General features: G+C 36.9%; 1 protein-coding gene across 4 annotated transcripts in view; it reads left to right on the top strand.

Annotated features, from left to right (window-relative positions):
- XIRP2 (xin actin binding repeat containing 2) overlaps positions 1–6,484 on the top strand; it is a 72,377-nt gene extending 65,893 nt beyond the window's left edge. Inside the window, exons 9-10 of one of the 4 annotated variants that reach the window (XR_009541168.1) lie at positions 3,390–3,510; positions 4,710–6,484. Coding sequence is in view for 1 of the 4 variants with exons in the window: in XM_060152727.1 (XP_060008710.1) it covers positions 982–2,488 (1,507 nt within the window). In the remaining 3 variants the exon portion in view is untranslated. Of the gene's footprint in view, positions 1–981; positions 2,866–3,389; positions 3,571–4,709 lie in introns of those variants that run through there. The other 3 variants (XM_060152726.1, XM_060152727.1, XM_060152725.1) reach the window with 3 other exon arrangements.
- Positions 6,485–14,159: the final 7,675 nt, after the last annotated feature.

Genomic DNA, 14,159 nt, shown 5'->3' with positions numbered 1-14,159 from the left:
ATTATCCAACTCAATTTTGATTCCACTCCTGTAATTGTTTTTCTCAGGGTAGAGTCTTGTTCTAAGAGGGGATCTCAGTGGGTCAGTTTTGAGTTTGATTTCACTAGGCTCTTCAGTCTTTCCTACCACAGGGCCTTTGCACTCACTGGCTATTGAAACGGGCAAAACCCCTCCCAATTTCAGCTGCTGCTCTCTGATTGGCATGTGACACTTTCCAGGAAATATTGATTGCCTATTTTGTGGTCTCATATTGTCAGGTCCATTAGACACCTTCATTTCTCCCTCTACTGTCACCCATACAGATGTAACTATTATGCTGGTCTTGTAGCTATTGTTGGTTTGTCCTTGCCTCCTTGTATTTTGGGGTTGGTGAGGATACCTTGTCACTTAGTTTTGTTGTAATTTTATCCATGGGTTTTAAGTTTTGCTTTCTGTTTTTATGTGGAGGTTCAGAAATATTCAAAAAATGCTGCTGCTGCCTTTGACTAAATTTGATTTTAATTTTAACAGGCATTCTATTTGTTAATCTCTCCAAAGAGACAAGATAAAAAATTGCATAGGCATGCTTTCCAATTCATTCAAAATCCAGTTAACAAGGAAGCTCAAATAGTTGATTTTTGCATGTATGCTATTCAGGATTTATTGAAAACTGAAACCCCTCACACAATTCACTGAGTTAGCAAAGACTTAGTCCTATCATTTTACACCATCTATAACTACATATGCATTTACACTATAATACCTATTATACCAATACCTGACATACAGCATGAAATTCTAAATACTCCGAGACAGGTATCATGTAGGGCATTAGTGATGACTATTATCTAACAGGAATGTTCAATTAATAAGCACATTCCTATTGCCAGTAAGTTAATTGTGCTGAATCTCTGACTCATTCTTGAAATAATCAATTCCCTAATTCCTTATGAATTTGCAGTGTATATTTAGAATGTTAAATTTTTTTTTTCTTTTTGGCAGTTTGGGAAATTATGCATCGCTTCATGGACAAATATATTGTAAACCTCACTTTAAACAACTTTTCAAATCTAAAGGAAATTATGATGAAGGTTTTGGACACAAACAGCATAAAGATCGATGGAATTGCAAAAATCAAAGCAGTTCAGTTGACTTTACTCCCAATGAAGAACCAAATATGTGTAAAAACAATGCAGAAACTACCCCCACGCTTGGAGAGCTTAATAAACATTTAGATGCTGGTAACAGTAAAGGGCAAAGGGATGACTTGAGAAAATGTGGGGAGAGGGGAAAATTAAAAATCATTTGGCCCCCTTCCAGGGAGATGCCTAAGAAAACCTTCCCCCTTGAGGAGGAGCTCAAAATGAGTAAACCTAAATGGCCACCAGAAATGACAACCTCTACATCTGCTGAATTTAAAAGTGAGTCACAGATAGAACACAAGAAAACTGTGGAAAATAAAGGACAAGAACAAGATAACATTCCTTTCCTGCAACCATGTCTGCAGCCCATCCACATGTGTCAGAAAGTGGATGTTACAGGAATCAAAGAAATGGAAATGTATGAAGCAAGAAAAGATGAGAAGAAGGAAGGAAATAAGAATGTGCAAGATAAGCTGAATGAGCCCAAAGATACAAAGAATAAGAGGAAAAGTGAAATGGATCTTCATGACAACAGTAATGTGGTTGTGCAGAGTGCTGAGAAGGAGAAAAATGAAAAAACTAATGAACCTGATGGTACAGAAGTTTCACAGGTTACTAACACTGATGATGAGGTGGTGCCAGAAAGTCGTAAAGAGAATTTGAATAAGAATAATAATAACAATTATGTAGCAGCGTCATATCTGAATAATTGCAGGCAGAAGACATCTATTTTAGAATTTCCTAATCTATTGCCCCTGTCAAGTGAAGCGCACTACACTGCAAATGAATATCAAACTGAAAACTTAGAAAATGCTTCTAGAATCTCAGAGTTACTTGGTGTATTTGAATCTGAAAAGACTTACTCGGGGAATGTACTGGCTATGGCTCTTGATAAACAGACTGACAGAGCTACTGCTGGCAGTCCTATGCAGTCTGTCCCCAAGTCAGGCCTCAATGACAGGATCATAGTAAAGGGGAAAAGGTCAATGCCCTCTTCTGATACAAATATCTTAAATATCAAAGGAAACCACTCAAATAACAAAAACCTACAGTTCTTCTTGTCTAACACTGTGAAAATTGCTGCTTTTTCCACGAAGAATGAGAACATTTTTAAGAGTAATTTAATAGATTCTGTAGATCATATTAAAAATATGCCATGTTTATATCTAAGAGAATTGGAGAAGGACATCAGACATTGGCATGGTGAAACAATAGGAGCAGCACGTATTAATGGAAACACAAGTTTTGACGCTTCAAGCAGTGAATTTACAGCTGAGCCTCCATTTCCCACAGTGGAGGTCCAGTTTGAACAACTCACGGTGGAAGAGCAAATTAAAAGGAACAGGTGCTACAGTGACACTGAGTGAAACATCTCTGGCCACTTGCAGTCTGCACTCAGACATCGAGAAATATCAATGCCCTGAAATAGGACTTTGGGGATTCTGATAACCTTTTGTTGAACTTGTAAACGTTCAGAAATCTCATGTCTATCACAATGGAATATTCCTTGTATTACACTATACGTTGTTTTTCATAATTGGTTTGAATCTGAATGGAACGAAGAGATGAAACAACATGGCTCTGTTTTCCTGTCAAACGGCACTTAAGTATATTGCTCTGTTTTTCAACATGCCAGATAACATCACTGGTGACATTCTATACTGCTGACATTTATCACTGTTCTTAAACTTCCTCTATAATTTCTGCTGAAATAAAATTAAACCACCTGGGGTGCAAACCAAAACACTTGTGTTTCTTTTTTCCATACATATTGTCATTCTAAGTATGTATGTTTTCCATGATTTAGGAAGTATTTGTCTTGGGCCAAATATTTAATACACACACACGCACGCACGCACACACACACACACACACACACACACACACACACACGCGCTCCTGGAAAAATTAAATACTAAACCAAAGCCACAGTATTGTTAGAAAATATAAAATATTCTTTCTCCTTTTTGCTCTTTCTGTAAAGATACAAACGGTACTGTGGTTCTTTAATTAATTACCTACATTAAACTATCATGGAACATGTCTATAAACATGTAATGAAAAATATCAGTTTTCTTCAAATTAATGTGGAGTTCATACTCAGAAATCAAATGAACTGGAAAGGTTTTAGAAGTTACTTAAATGAATTATGCCAATTGCATTTTTAATTGCTTACTATATGCAATTGATAAACATACAAGCGATATCACTACATTTTGTCAGATTTTTTTCTTATCCTAATTAATGGATATTAATTTTTTCTGTTAGGAAAACAGAAGATTTGGCTTCTGAATTTTCTGCTGAATTTGCCTTTCCTCAAATACATTTGATGATTCTAAGAAGAAAACTAACATGAATATAAATGAGCTGCTTCCTGGTGATATAGAATGTACGTATATGAAACAGGCCTTATCCCATATTTTCCTACATAAGCACAGACCATTGCCTGTCCAAACCAAAATGCAGTGTTGAAAACTCGCTCTTTTTAGAAATTATAACGATTCTCTCTTGTTAGTATGTTCTCAACAGATACCTGAGACATTATTAGTTTGCTAGGGCTGCCATACAAAGTACCACATAGTGGATGGCTTAAACAAGAGAAATTTACTCTCACAGTTCTAGAGGTTGGATGTTCAAGACCAAGGTGTCAGCAGGATTGGTTTCTCCTAAGGCGTCTCTCCTTGACTTAAAGATGGCTGCCCTCTCACTCTGTCCTCATATGGCCTCTCCTCTGTGCAGGTGCACTGCTGATGTCTCTTCCTCTTTCTGTAAAGACACTAGTCCTATTGGGTTAGGGCCCCTCTCCGAGGACCTCATTTAACTTTAATTACCTCTATAACAGCCCTACCTCTAAATACAGTCACATTGGGGGATAGGGCTTCAACATATACCTTTTGTGGGGACATTTTTACTCAATTTAATTGAATACTGTGAGAGTCTGCCAAGAAAATAGTAAGCTGTGGGGCTACAGTAGCAAAATTATTGTTTAAATTGAATTAGTGCACTTTTGCACTGCTCTTCATATATTCTTAAAGACACAGCATTATACCTACAATCATATATGCTGAAATTACACAAATGTTTCCATAGAGAAAAAATAATTGATGAATGATCATGACATAGTATCTTAAGATATAGTTTCTTAATGTCAGCTGTGCTTTTACAAAAGTGCCTTTCTTTATAAAAATTCTACCTTGGGACTCTGCCCACTTAATCTTTGTAGCCCAGTCCACTGTTCAGTTATATTAAAACTTGGGATTAAAATAAGCTAAGGTGCATATCAGGGAAAACAATAGAAAAATATGAACTGTTCTTCTGTTTACCCTTCATTCAATCAACAACATATTGTTTTAAAATCTTATTTATCAGAAATATCTTAATTATTGACTTCATCACCTTCCTTAGATGACATGTAAGACTTTTTAAAAATTCAGATATACGTAGAAGTCCAAATATTGTTTTATTTAGTAATGAGTATTGTTTCACTCTATGACAAAATCTTTCAGCTAAATAAATAGCAAGCTTTAGGAACTAAAGTACAGATAAACACACAAATCCAAAATACAGCAAGTTTTCTTATTGTTGCAGACAGGGTGTCAGTTTGCTGGGGCTGCCATAGCTGAATACTACAGACTGAATAGCTTAAACAGCCAGAAATTTATTTTCACACAATTCTGGAGGCTGAAGTCCAAGATCAAGTTGGCAAGTTGGTTTCTTCCGATGCCTCTCTACTTGGCTTACAAATGGTCATCTTCTTTCTGTCATGGTCTTTCTTTTGTATGGGTATGTGTCCAGATTTCTTCCTCTTATAATGACACCAGTTATATTGGATTAGGGCCTACCTTAATGACCTCATTTTACATTAATTATCACTTCAAAGACCCAACCTCCAAATGTAGTCACTTTTCCAGATACTGGGGGTTAGGACTTCAACATATTAATTTTAGGGGGACACAGTTCAGTCCATAACAGCAGTAATCCCCTTTCACCTTGAGTCTTTTTAAAATACATCTATTAATATTATGAAACAACTTCCCCAATAATTTTTCACTTGGGATTTATATCACAGAACTATGTCATATATAGATTTATGCTATAAAAATTAATATTTCCAGGAAAATAATTCTCTTTCAAAGGAATCAAAATGGGCTCATGATAGACCAAGTGCTTTACCAGAGGAGGCTGTATGATGGCAGCGCTTAGCATGTAAGGGGTTTTGCATTATTTTTTCAAGACTGGACCTTCCAATGAATCTTATAAAAATGTCCTGTTACCCAGAAAACTGTGCTGAATTATCTTTTTCAGCTTCCACACAATCAACCCTTGCGAGAGATTTGGAACTCTAGGCAGCACATTCTTTGGTTTAGGACAATGGTTTTCCCACAGTGCAATAATACTGCAGAATGCACACCTACTACCCAGTCCCTAATGTGCAACCAACATGTGCAGCTGCCATATTTTTCCCCAGACTAACAATACTCTATAAACATCTCTAGAGTAATTTCTAAAGGCACATTAATTTTTTAAGGAACTGGAAGATAGAAAAATAATACTTTCTCTGCTATGTTTTAGTAACTGGCTACTAATTACTATCCAACTGAGGAGGAGAAAAGTTTTCCCATTGCTAAGAAAATGAACTTATAAAAGACAATCACAGATGTTGCAGTGAAAGAGAAGTGCAATACATTTTCTCCTCTCTGGAAATGCTATTGAGAACTAAGTGTGATTTCCATATCTAATGTAAAAGTTTAAAAATCTGCAGGTATTAACAGTAATATAAAATCTTACTTTAGAAAAATTGAATTTACATGGAGTTCAGAAATAGGCAATGAATGTAATACTCAGATTCAAAATAAGAGCCGTGAGAGCATATGAGAGGTACTGAAGAATTTGGAGTCTCAGTCCCATGGAAATTATCTCTAATAGAAGACAAGAAATATTTTTGGATAAATATAATCTAAAAGTAATTTAATCTCAGATTTGATGGAGTCTTTTGGAAAGGCTAATTTAAGCTACCTAACAAGGTTCATTTACCATGGATATTTCCCCCCTAAAATATTATGAGAAATTTTAAAACTTTAGATATTTGTATGCAAATGAAGTGATAGAGGGAAAGTAATAGTTGTAGATTGTCTACAATAGGATCATTATCTTTTAATATAGTACCTCTTTGTAGAAAGTAAACTGATGGATAGAAAGCCTGACAAATATAGACTGTGGTGCCCTAGTCAACAGCCATTCCACAAATATTATGGAACCCTTGGTATGTGTTAGCACAGTGATTTTTCTTTTTAAGAATAAATCATGGTACCTTCCATATAAGCTCTCAGACTGGAATAAAATACATTAAAAAAACCCATTAATTACAGCTGATGCTTATGGATATAGAGGGAACCAACCCAGGAAAACATATAACCACAAAGAGTTCTCTTAAACTGAAAGACTTCAAAGTAGTAGTAAATAAACAGGTGGGAAATTTGGGGATTTGAAAGCTAAACTGCCATAATCATAATTTACTTCGATGTAATTATGTGGTTGTGGATTCTACTATGCACAGCCAAGATTCCCCCTGCAGGAATGAAGGATTTACTTCCCCAGATGCTGGAAGTACTGCCCACAGAAACCTCTTCTCTTTCAGACCCCTGCCAGGATTGGTCTAGCAAAAGAGAGCCACTTCCCTCAACATGGACTGTATTCAGTAATGATCAATGAAAGGACAACCCGGCACAAATCTGAAGGGTCACTCCAATGTCACTCTCCCTGTAAGGTTGGCTGAGGTCTCTACTGAGCCTACAACACAACTCAACTTCTCATTCTGCCCAATCTGCCTTCTTCCCCATCCCTTCCCTGCCCTTGGAACCAAGAGCACACCCTGATAAAACATCCCCAACATTAATCTCTGTCTCAGAATCAATGTCTTTGAGAACACAACCTGGACCAGCTGGTGCTAGGAGTGGCCCAAGAAAGCAGACACTGGCATGATATTTTGGAGGTAAAATATTTGCTGCCTGACACTGGGCACAAGATGGCAGTGCAATTGTTAAAAATCCCAGCATTGTTGAACTAGAATGGCTATACTGATTGAAGCAAATCCCTAGCTGGTACCATATGTCAGATATTTCAGATGTGTAGGAGAAATAGCAATTACTGCAATGAAAATGGAACTGAGTGGCCATTGTTAAGCCCTGTCACTCTGTGGGGAAAAATTAACAGAACACTGAAAGTAGTAATCAACAATAAAAGGCTAAATGTGGTTTAATTGTAAGAGTAGCTGAGCCCCATGGAAGGTTAAAGTTTTTGCCAAGGTCAGGGACTTGTTTGGAAAAGAATGGGATCCAGAACATGGATGGAGATAAGTTGGCTGATGCAACCAAAAATGTTGAAACCCCAGATTCCTCTGAACGACCTGAGCCTATGGAAGTGGCCCATTCCTCCCTATTATAGGTTAACACTTAAACTCTTACTCAAAGATGATGCGGGTGCCTCTCCCCAATCAACTGGGTGCTTCTGCTGGTCTTGGCTGACCTCACTCAAGTATCAGCAAGTCTTCTGGGAGCTGTATTCTAGGTTGTGCTTAGCTGGGACAGCTCTGTAGTAGGTGATTCATCCTTCTCCTGTGACCTGAGCATGTGATTCTGAGCATGCCCTTCTCATGGTGATGGCAGAAGTAAAAGAGAAGAAGGAGAAACACTGGCACACCATTTACTTCTGCCTCATTCTAATGGCCGAAGCAAGTCTTATATTCAGAGTCAGAGTGAGAGCACTGCAAGCCTCTAGTTGTATAGTGTTTACTTACAGCAAGAGGGGAGAAAGTGTGTGCAAGACCCAGCCCCTTACAATGTGTTGGTCCCCCATGGCTGGTGGATCCACTCCATAGCCAACACGGGCAGTGTCAACTCACTTCATGCTACAGTAGAAGGACCCTGACCCTCGCCCCATGGAGTCTGAAATACAGGAAGCTGAGGGTGTTCCCAAGAGCCATTGACACACCAAAGCTAAGCAATTCCAACAAAAGTTTGCATGTACCCTGATACGGAGGGAACAGGCTTGTAGGTACAGGCTGTGCTCTGAGCATTGCGTGCAGTGTGATTTGTGACCTTTCCAGCATGTCCTTTAGGAGCACAGGGTTCTTTGGGGTAAAAAAGAGGAGGTGTCCTGCTGCACTTGGACCCATCCCACACATGATTTCTGATGAATGAAGATTTAAAAGTTTCATAGAGACAATAATTGGTAACGACAACTACAGTATCCACCCTCTCATTTGTCACATGTTTTGTAAGATGGTGGCACATGTTTATTTATTAATTCTCATAGTGTTCCTTTCATCTCCATTAACTCTTTCTTTTAGGAGCAGGACAAACTGGTTAACGGATATTTTTGGTAAACAAACCTTTCTATATTTCCTATATAGAAATTTCCTCAAACAAATTAGTGAAAAAGCCAATTCCAAAATAATTCGTTATTTCCTGAACTCTATCTAACCTAAAATATTTCTCATTTGATAAAAGTTTCAGGGATTTTGTAACTGAGATGATACATAAAACACAATTAAGCTGGCAATGTCTAAGAACAAATAATGGAAAAAAAAATATTAAATGCCATACCCTAGTTCTTTTTAAAGTCTTAAAAAAATCTTAATCCCTGAATTTCATACTGTAAGTGTACATGTTTGTATGTGTGAATGTGAGTGTATGTGTTTAGTAGCTAATATCCAACTTATTAAAAAAAATATCAATATCAGCACTTTTCAATGCTGTTCAGCCTGTTTTTAGCAAGCCAACACATTTAATCTTACTGCTGTCAAAATCAGCAACACTGAATACGTACTTGTTATAAGTTAATAACAACATTATTTGGATATTTATTATCAAATGGATAACATTTATGTTACCAACTGTAATATTCAGGTTATGCATTTTACTCTCTTTTTTGTTAATACTTTCATTGGTTTGTTGTTGACAACGTAGATATAGTACTTGTAAGCAAATGCACATCCATTAACGTAATTCTTGTAACCATATTATAGCTACTCAAAACATTATACTAATCTCTTTTATTTCCTCATCTATATGATTCCTAGCATTTTTACCCATGCCCAAGGCTTCAATTATCTCTTTAATATCGGTAACTCCCAAATTTATATCACCTTCCCTGAGCTCTCCTCTGAACACTAGAATCATATAGACAACTGCCTGTTTGACAGTTTCTCTTGGGTGTTTCAATGGCACCTTAAATCCAGCATGTCCAAATCAGAGCATCACCCACTCCCTATCTCCAGCCTCAAACTTGGGTCTCTTCCTCTATTTCCTATCTCAGACTCCATTAGCCATCCAGTTGCTAAAAAACTAGGACTCATATTTTATACTCTTACTTTTTCATCCTTTCACAATTAAAATCTTTCACCATATCCAATTGATTTTTACTGCTTAAATAACTCTCTTATCTTTTCTTCCTAGCACAAATCACGTTTGTAGTTTTATGTGTTTTTAATAAATTATTTGTTGAGTGCAGTTAGCACTCAACCCCATCCCTCCCATACTGACTGAAAGCTTTATAAAGACAGGACTGGGTCTGATTTTACTCTCCACATTTCCTCAAGTCCCAGCAAAAAGTTTGGCATATGGTAGGCATTTAATTAATTTTGAAAAAATTGAAAGAGCCAATCACTATTTAAATCTAAAACTTGAGCCACTGTACACACTGTATTAGGATTACATATGGAAATGGATAAGGATATCTACTGGAATGGTTTTTGCATTATACACAAAGTTTCAACCACAGACCATGTTGATAATATTTAAAAGCAATACTGCCAAGAGAACTGCAGTTGTACTCCCAGATTGCCAATCTAAATGTCAATGGCACCATTGGGCATTTTTCTAGAACAATGGCTGAATGGGTAGACTTCATTATTACAAATAGTGCTAGACAGATTTTTACAGGAAAACATGTTTATTTTCTTAAACACTGACAAAATTAATCCAGTACCTAAGGATAGACAAATTCATTCATACAAATACACTCATACATATATGTGAAATCTGTATTAATATACATTACAATAGCTTTAAAGTGTATATTTTCCCATGTATTAATAGTTACCTTTTTCTGTACAATAACTTGTATAGAACATATTGGTTGGATAGTTAAAGGCTGGAATGATGACAAGTCTTTGATTTGGAGGTCACGTTTCAAAAAGTATACCCACATATAAATAAAATGATGTTAAATATGGAATTTTAAAGGAACTTATTTAAAGTATAAGAATTCATATGGTAATACCTCTATTATTTTTACTAGCTATAGAAGTTTATGTGGTTCTCTTGTAATTTATAAAGCATGTCAATATGATTTATCTCAGTCTTCACAAAAACCCTATACTGTATGTAAATCTTTACTTCACCTGACATATAAAGAAACTGGGGCTCAGAGAGGATACATATTTATCCCAAGATAACCCAGTAAATTAGAAATGAAAGAGATCTTAGAATTCCCAGTTTATATTTGAGGAAAACAAGATTTAGAGATTTTGAGTTGCCCAAGATCACGCATTTAATACTGTGACACAAAGACATGAAAAAGTTATTATTTGAAGTCCCATACCCTTTCCTCCATCCAAACAGTCTCTGTGAAAGGTTTGTTGTGATTTTGCTACCAAGAATTTAAATTTCATTTTCTGACTTTATTTTTTGCTCCTGCATTTATCATTGTATATAATTGTGATATATATATATGTGTATGTGTGTATATATCACTTATGCGTACATGTACATCTATGTGTGCGTATACATGTGTATGCACACACACTAATGTTCTAGCACTACTTGAAACATCTATTGCTCAATCAAGGTCCGACACATGATTTGGCTGAAAAAACAATTTATTAGTTTTTACATAAACACATAATTTCAATATGTTTAGAAATTTAGTGTGTTGATGATTTTACTGAACTTAGATAACCTATGGAGTCCATTGTTTTTGGAAGATTTTAACAAGAATTGAAAAGAAAAAAAAAAGCTCTGGATTAACCATTATTATTTTTTCTTTTTTTATTTAACATCTTTATTGTGGTATAATTGCTTTACAATGGTGTGTTAGTTTCTGCTTTATAACAAAGTGAATCAGTTATACATACACATATGTTCCCATATCTCTTCCCTCTTGCGTCTCCCTCCCTCCCACCCTCCCTATCCCACCCCTCCAGGCGGTCACAAAGCACCGAGCTGATCTCCCTGTGCTATGCGGCTGCTTCCCACTAGCTATCTACCTTACGTCTGGTAGTGTATATGTGTCCATGCCTCTCTCTCGCTTTGTCACAGCTCACCCTTCCCCCTCCCCATATCCTCAAGTCCGTTCTCCAGTAGGTCTGTGTCTTTATTCCTGCCTTACCCCTAGGTTCTTCATGACATTTTTTTCCTTAAATTCCATATATATGTGTTAGCATACGGTATTTGTCTTTCTCTTTTTGACTTACTTCACTCTGTATGACAGACTCTAGGTCCATCCACCTCATTACAAATAGCTCAATTTCGTTTCTTTTTATGGTTGAGTAATATTCCATTGTATATATGTGCCACATCTTTATCCATTCATCCGATGATGGGCACTTAGGTTGTCTCCATCTCCGGGCTATCGTAAATAGAGCTGCAATGAACATTTTGGTACATGACTCTTTTTGAATTATGGTTTTCTCAGGATATATGCCCAGTAGTGGGATTGCTGGGTCATATGGTAGTTCTATTTGTAGTTTTTTAAGGAACCTCCATACTGTTCTCCATAGTGGCTGAACCAATTCACATTCCCACCAGCAGTGCAAGAGTGTTCCCTTTTCTCCACACCCTCTCCAGCATTTATTGTTTCTAGATTTTTTGATGATGGCCATTCTGACTGGTGTGAGATGATATCTCATTGTAGTTTTGATTTGCATTTCTCTAATGATTAATGATGTTGAGCATCCTTTCATGTGTTTGTTGGCAGTCTGTGTATCTTCTTTGGAGAAATGTCTGTTTAGGTCTTCTGCCCATTTTTGGATTGGGTTGTTTGTTTTTTTGTTATTGAGCTGCATGAGCTGCTTGTAAATTTTGGAAATTAATCCTTTGTCAGTTGCTTCATTTGCAAATATTTTCTCCCATTCTGAGGGTTGTCTTTTGGTCTTGTTTATGGTTTCCTTTGCTGTGCAAAAGCTTTGAAGTTTCATTAGTTCCCATTTGTTTCTTTTTGTTTTTATTTCCATTTCTCTAGGAGCTGGTCAAAAAGGATCTTGCTGTGATTTATGTCATAGAGTGTTCCGCCTATGTTTTCCTCTAAGAGTTTGATAGTTTCTGGCCTTACTTTTAGGTCTTTAATCCATTTTGAGCTTATTTTTGTGTATGGTGTTAGGGATTGCTCTAATCTCATACTTTTACATGTACCTGTCCAGTTTTCCCAGCACCACTTATTGAAGAGGCTGTCCTTTCTCCACTATACATTCCTGCAGATTAACCATTATTTAACCAGAAATTACAGATAGGCAGGGAACTAATTGCCCTTTATTAGAGAAAACAGCTATGCATGTCCACACAAAAATAATATAAATTAGTAGCAGGTAGCATTCATCTTTTGCTGTGTTGCAAGCTCACAGCAAGGACAGCACTGTGGTTCCTGATCTCATTTACTCCTCACAAGTGTTCCATGGGTATGACATGAGATAAAGTTTCATTATTCCTGGTGAAGGGCCTGTGGATTAGGGAGGTTAAGTTTCTTGACTGAGTTTAATCAAGTTATCCAGCTTGTGAGTGCCGAAGCACAGACTGAAATTAGACCTAACTGACTAAAAAGTCCATTAACTATGGCTTTTCCACCTCCATCTGGCCTCTCAACCCTTCATTGTGTGTGTAAAAATATATACATGAAATGATCACATATATACATATGAACACAAGTATACACCAGTAATGTGCCTATAACTATATAAATTTATACATTACAAAGAATATACACATGTACAATGTATATGCACATCACATTCTGTGTGTGTTTCTATGTGCATTTGTGTGTCTGTATACACACATACACACACGTATATTATTACATGACTACAACCAGGTACTTAGGCCTGTACATTCCAAAGACACATTTATAATGCAAAGTAGAGAAAAAAAATAAGATTACTTATCGAAAATGTCATCAACCTCAGGGAATGGAAGTGAAGGAAATATATCAATCCTCCCGCCTACCTTAAAGGCAAGTGGCAGGCAGAACTGCTCTTTTTAAATCGATGAAATTAACAAAAGCAATTGAATGTGGCAGGGAGGAGATATCAGGTAGGAATCAGCACATGTGGGACCTGAAGACTGTGAATAACTTAGAGAAAGACATCAACGCCTCTGCTGCTAGTAATTACCTCACTCTCCGTGTGACTGTAAAACATGGCAGCATTTGTCCCTGTGCCTGGAAATGTCAGGATGTGAAATGTTCAGCCTTGGTTATGTGAAACAGGACACGAACTATTTGCCCTAAATACCAAACCTTTTAAGTTTCAAAGTTCTGAAATATTTAAGCTAGAAATACTTCCAACACTGGAAGATGTGTAAATGGCTACGTTATAAAGAAGAAAGGAAGAGCACCTGCCTATTTTTTAATTCATAAGAAAGTTATTAAATCACTAGCATTTCAAAGAACCCACTTTCAATTACCCACGAAGAGACTGTCTACAGAAAATGTTCAGTTCCAGGCTTGGCGTCTCCAACCTACCCAGACCACTAGCTCCCTTCCACCTTCACTTGTGTCCTCGGGGAATAAGAACGAACTTCAGTATCAGTAGAAGTAGAACATAGTGGCCGCGTTTACAGAGTAATTTCCTCTGATATTTTTATTCCAAGGCAGAAGGAAGGGAATTGTGAGCATAAATGACATAGCCTGGATTTCTGCTGCTTCTGCTTTAAATGGCAATCTTCTACAAGAGCCCGCTAAAGACATTCCCCGTCTCTCTCCTGCCTTTTCGTCTCTCTCCTGCCCTCAGGGTAGGCAGCCACTTATTCCCACACCACCGCCTTTTCC

Source organism: Lagenorhynchus albirostris, chromosome 6, assembly GCF_949774975.1.
Source record: "Lagenorhynchus albirostris chromosome 6, mLagAlb1.1, whole genome shotgun sequence".
NCBI lineage: Eukaryota > Metazoa > Chordata > Mammalia > Artiodactyla > Delphinidae > Lagenorhynchus > Lagenorhynchus albirostris.
This window is presented reverse-complemented; position numbering and strand designations above follow the sequence as displayed.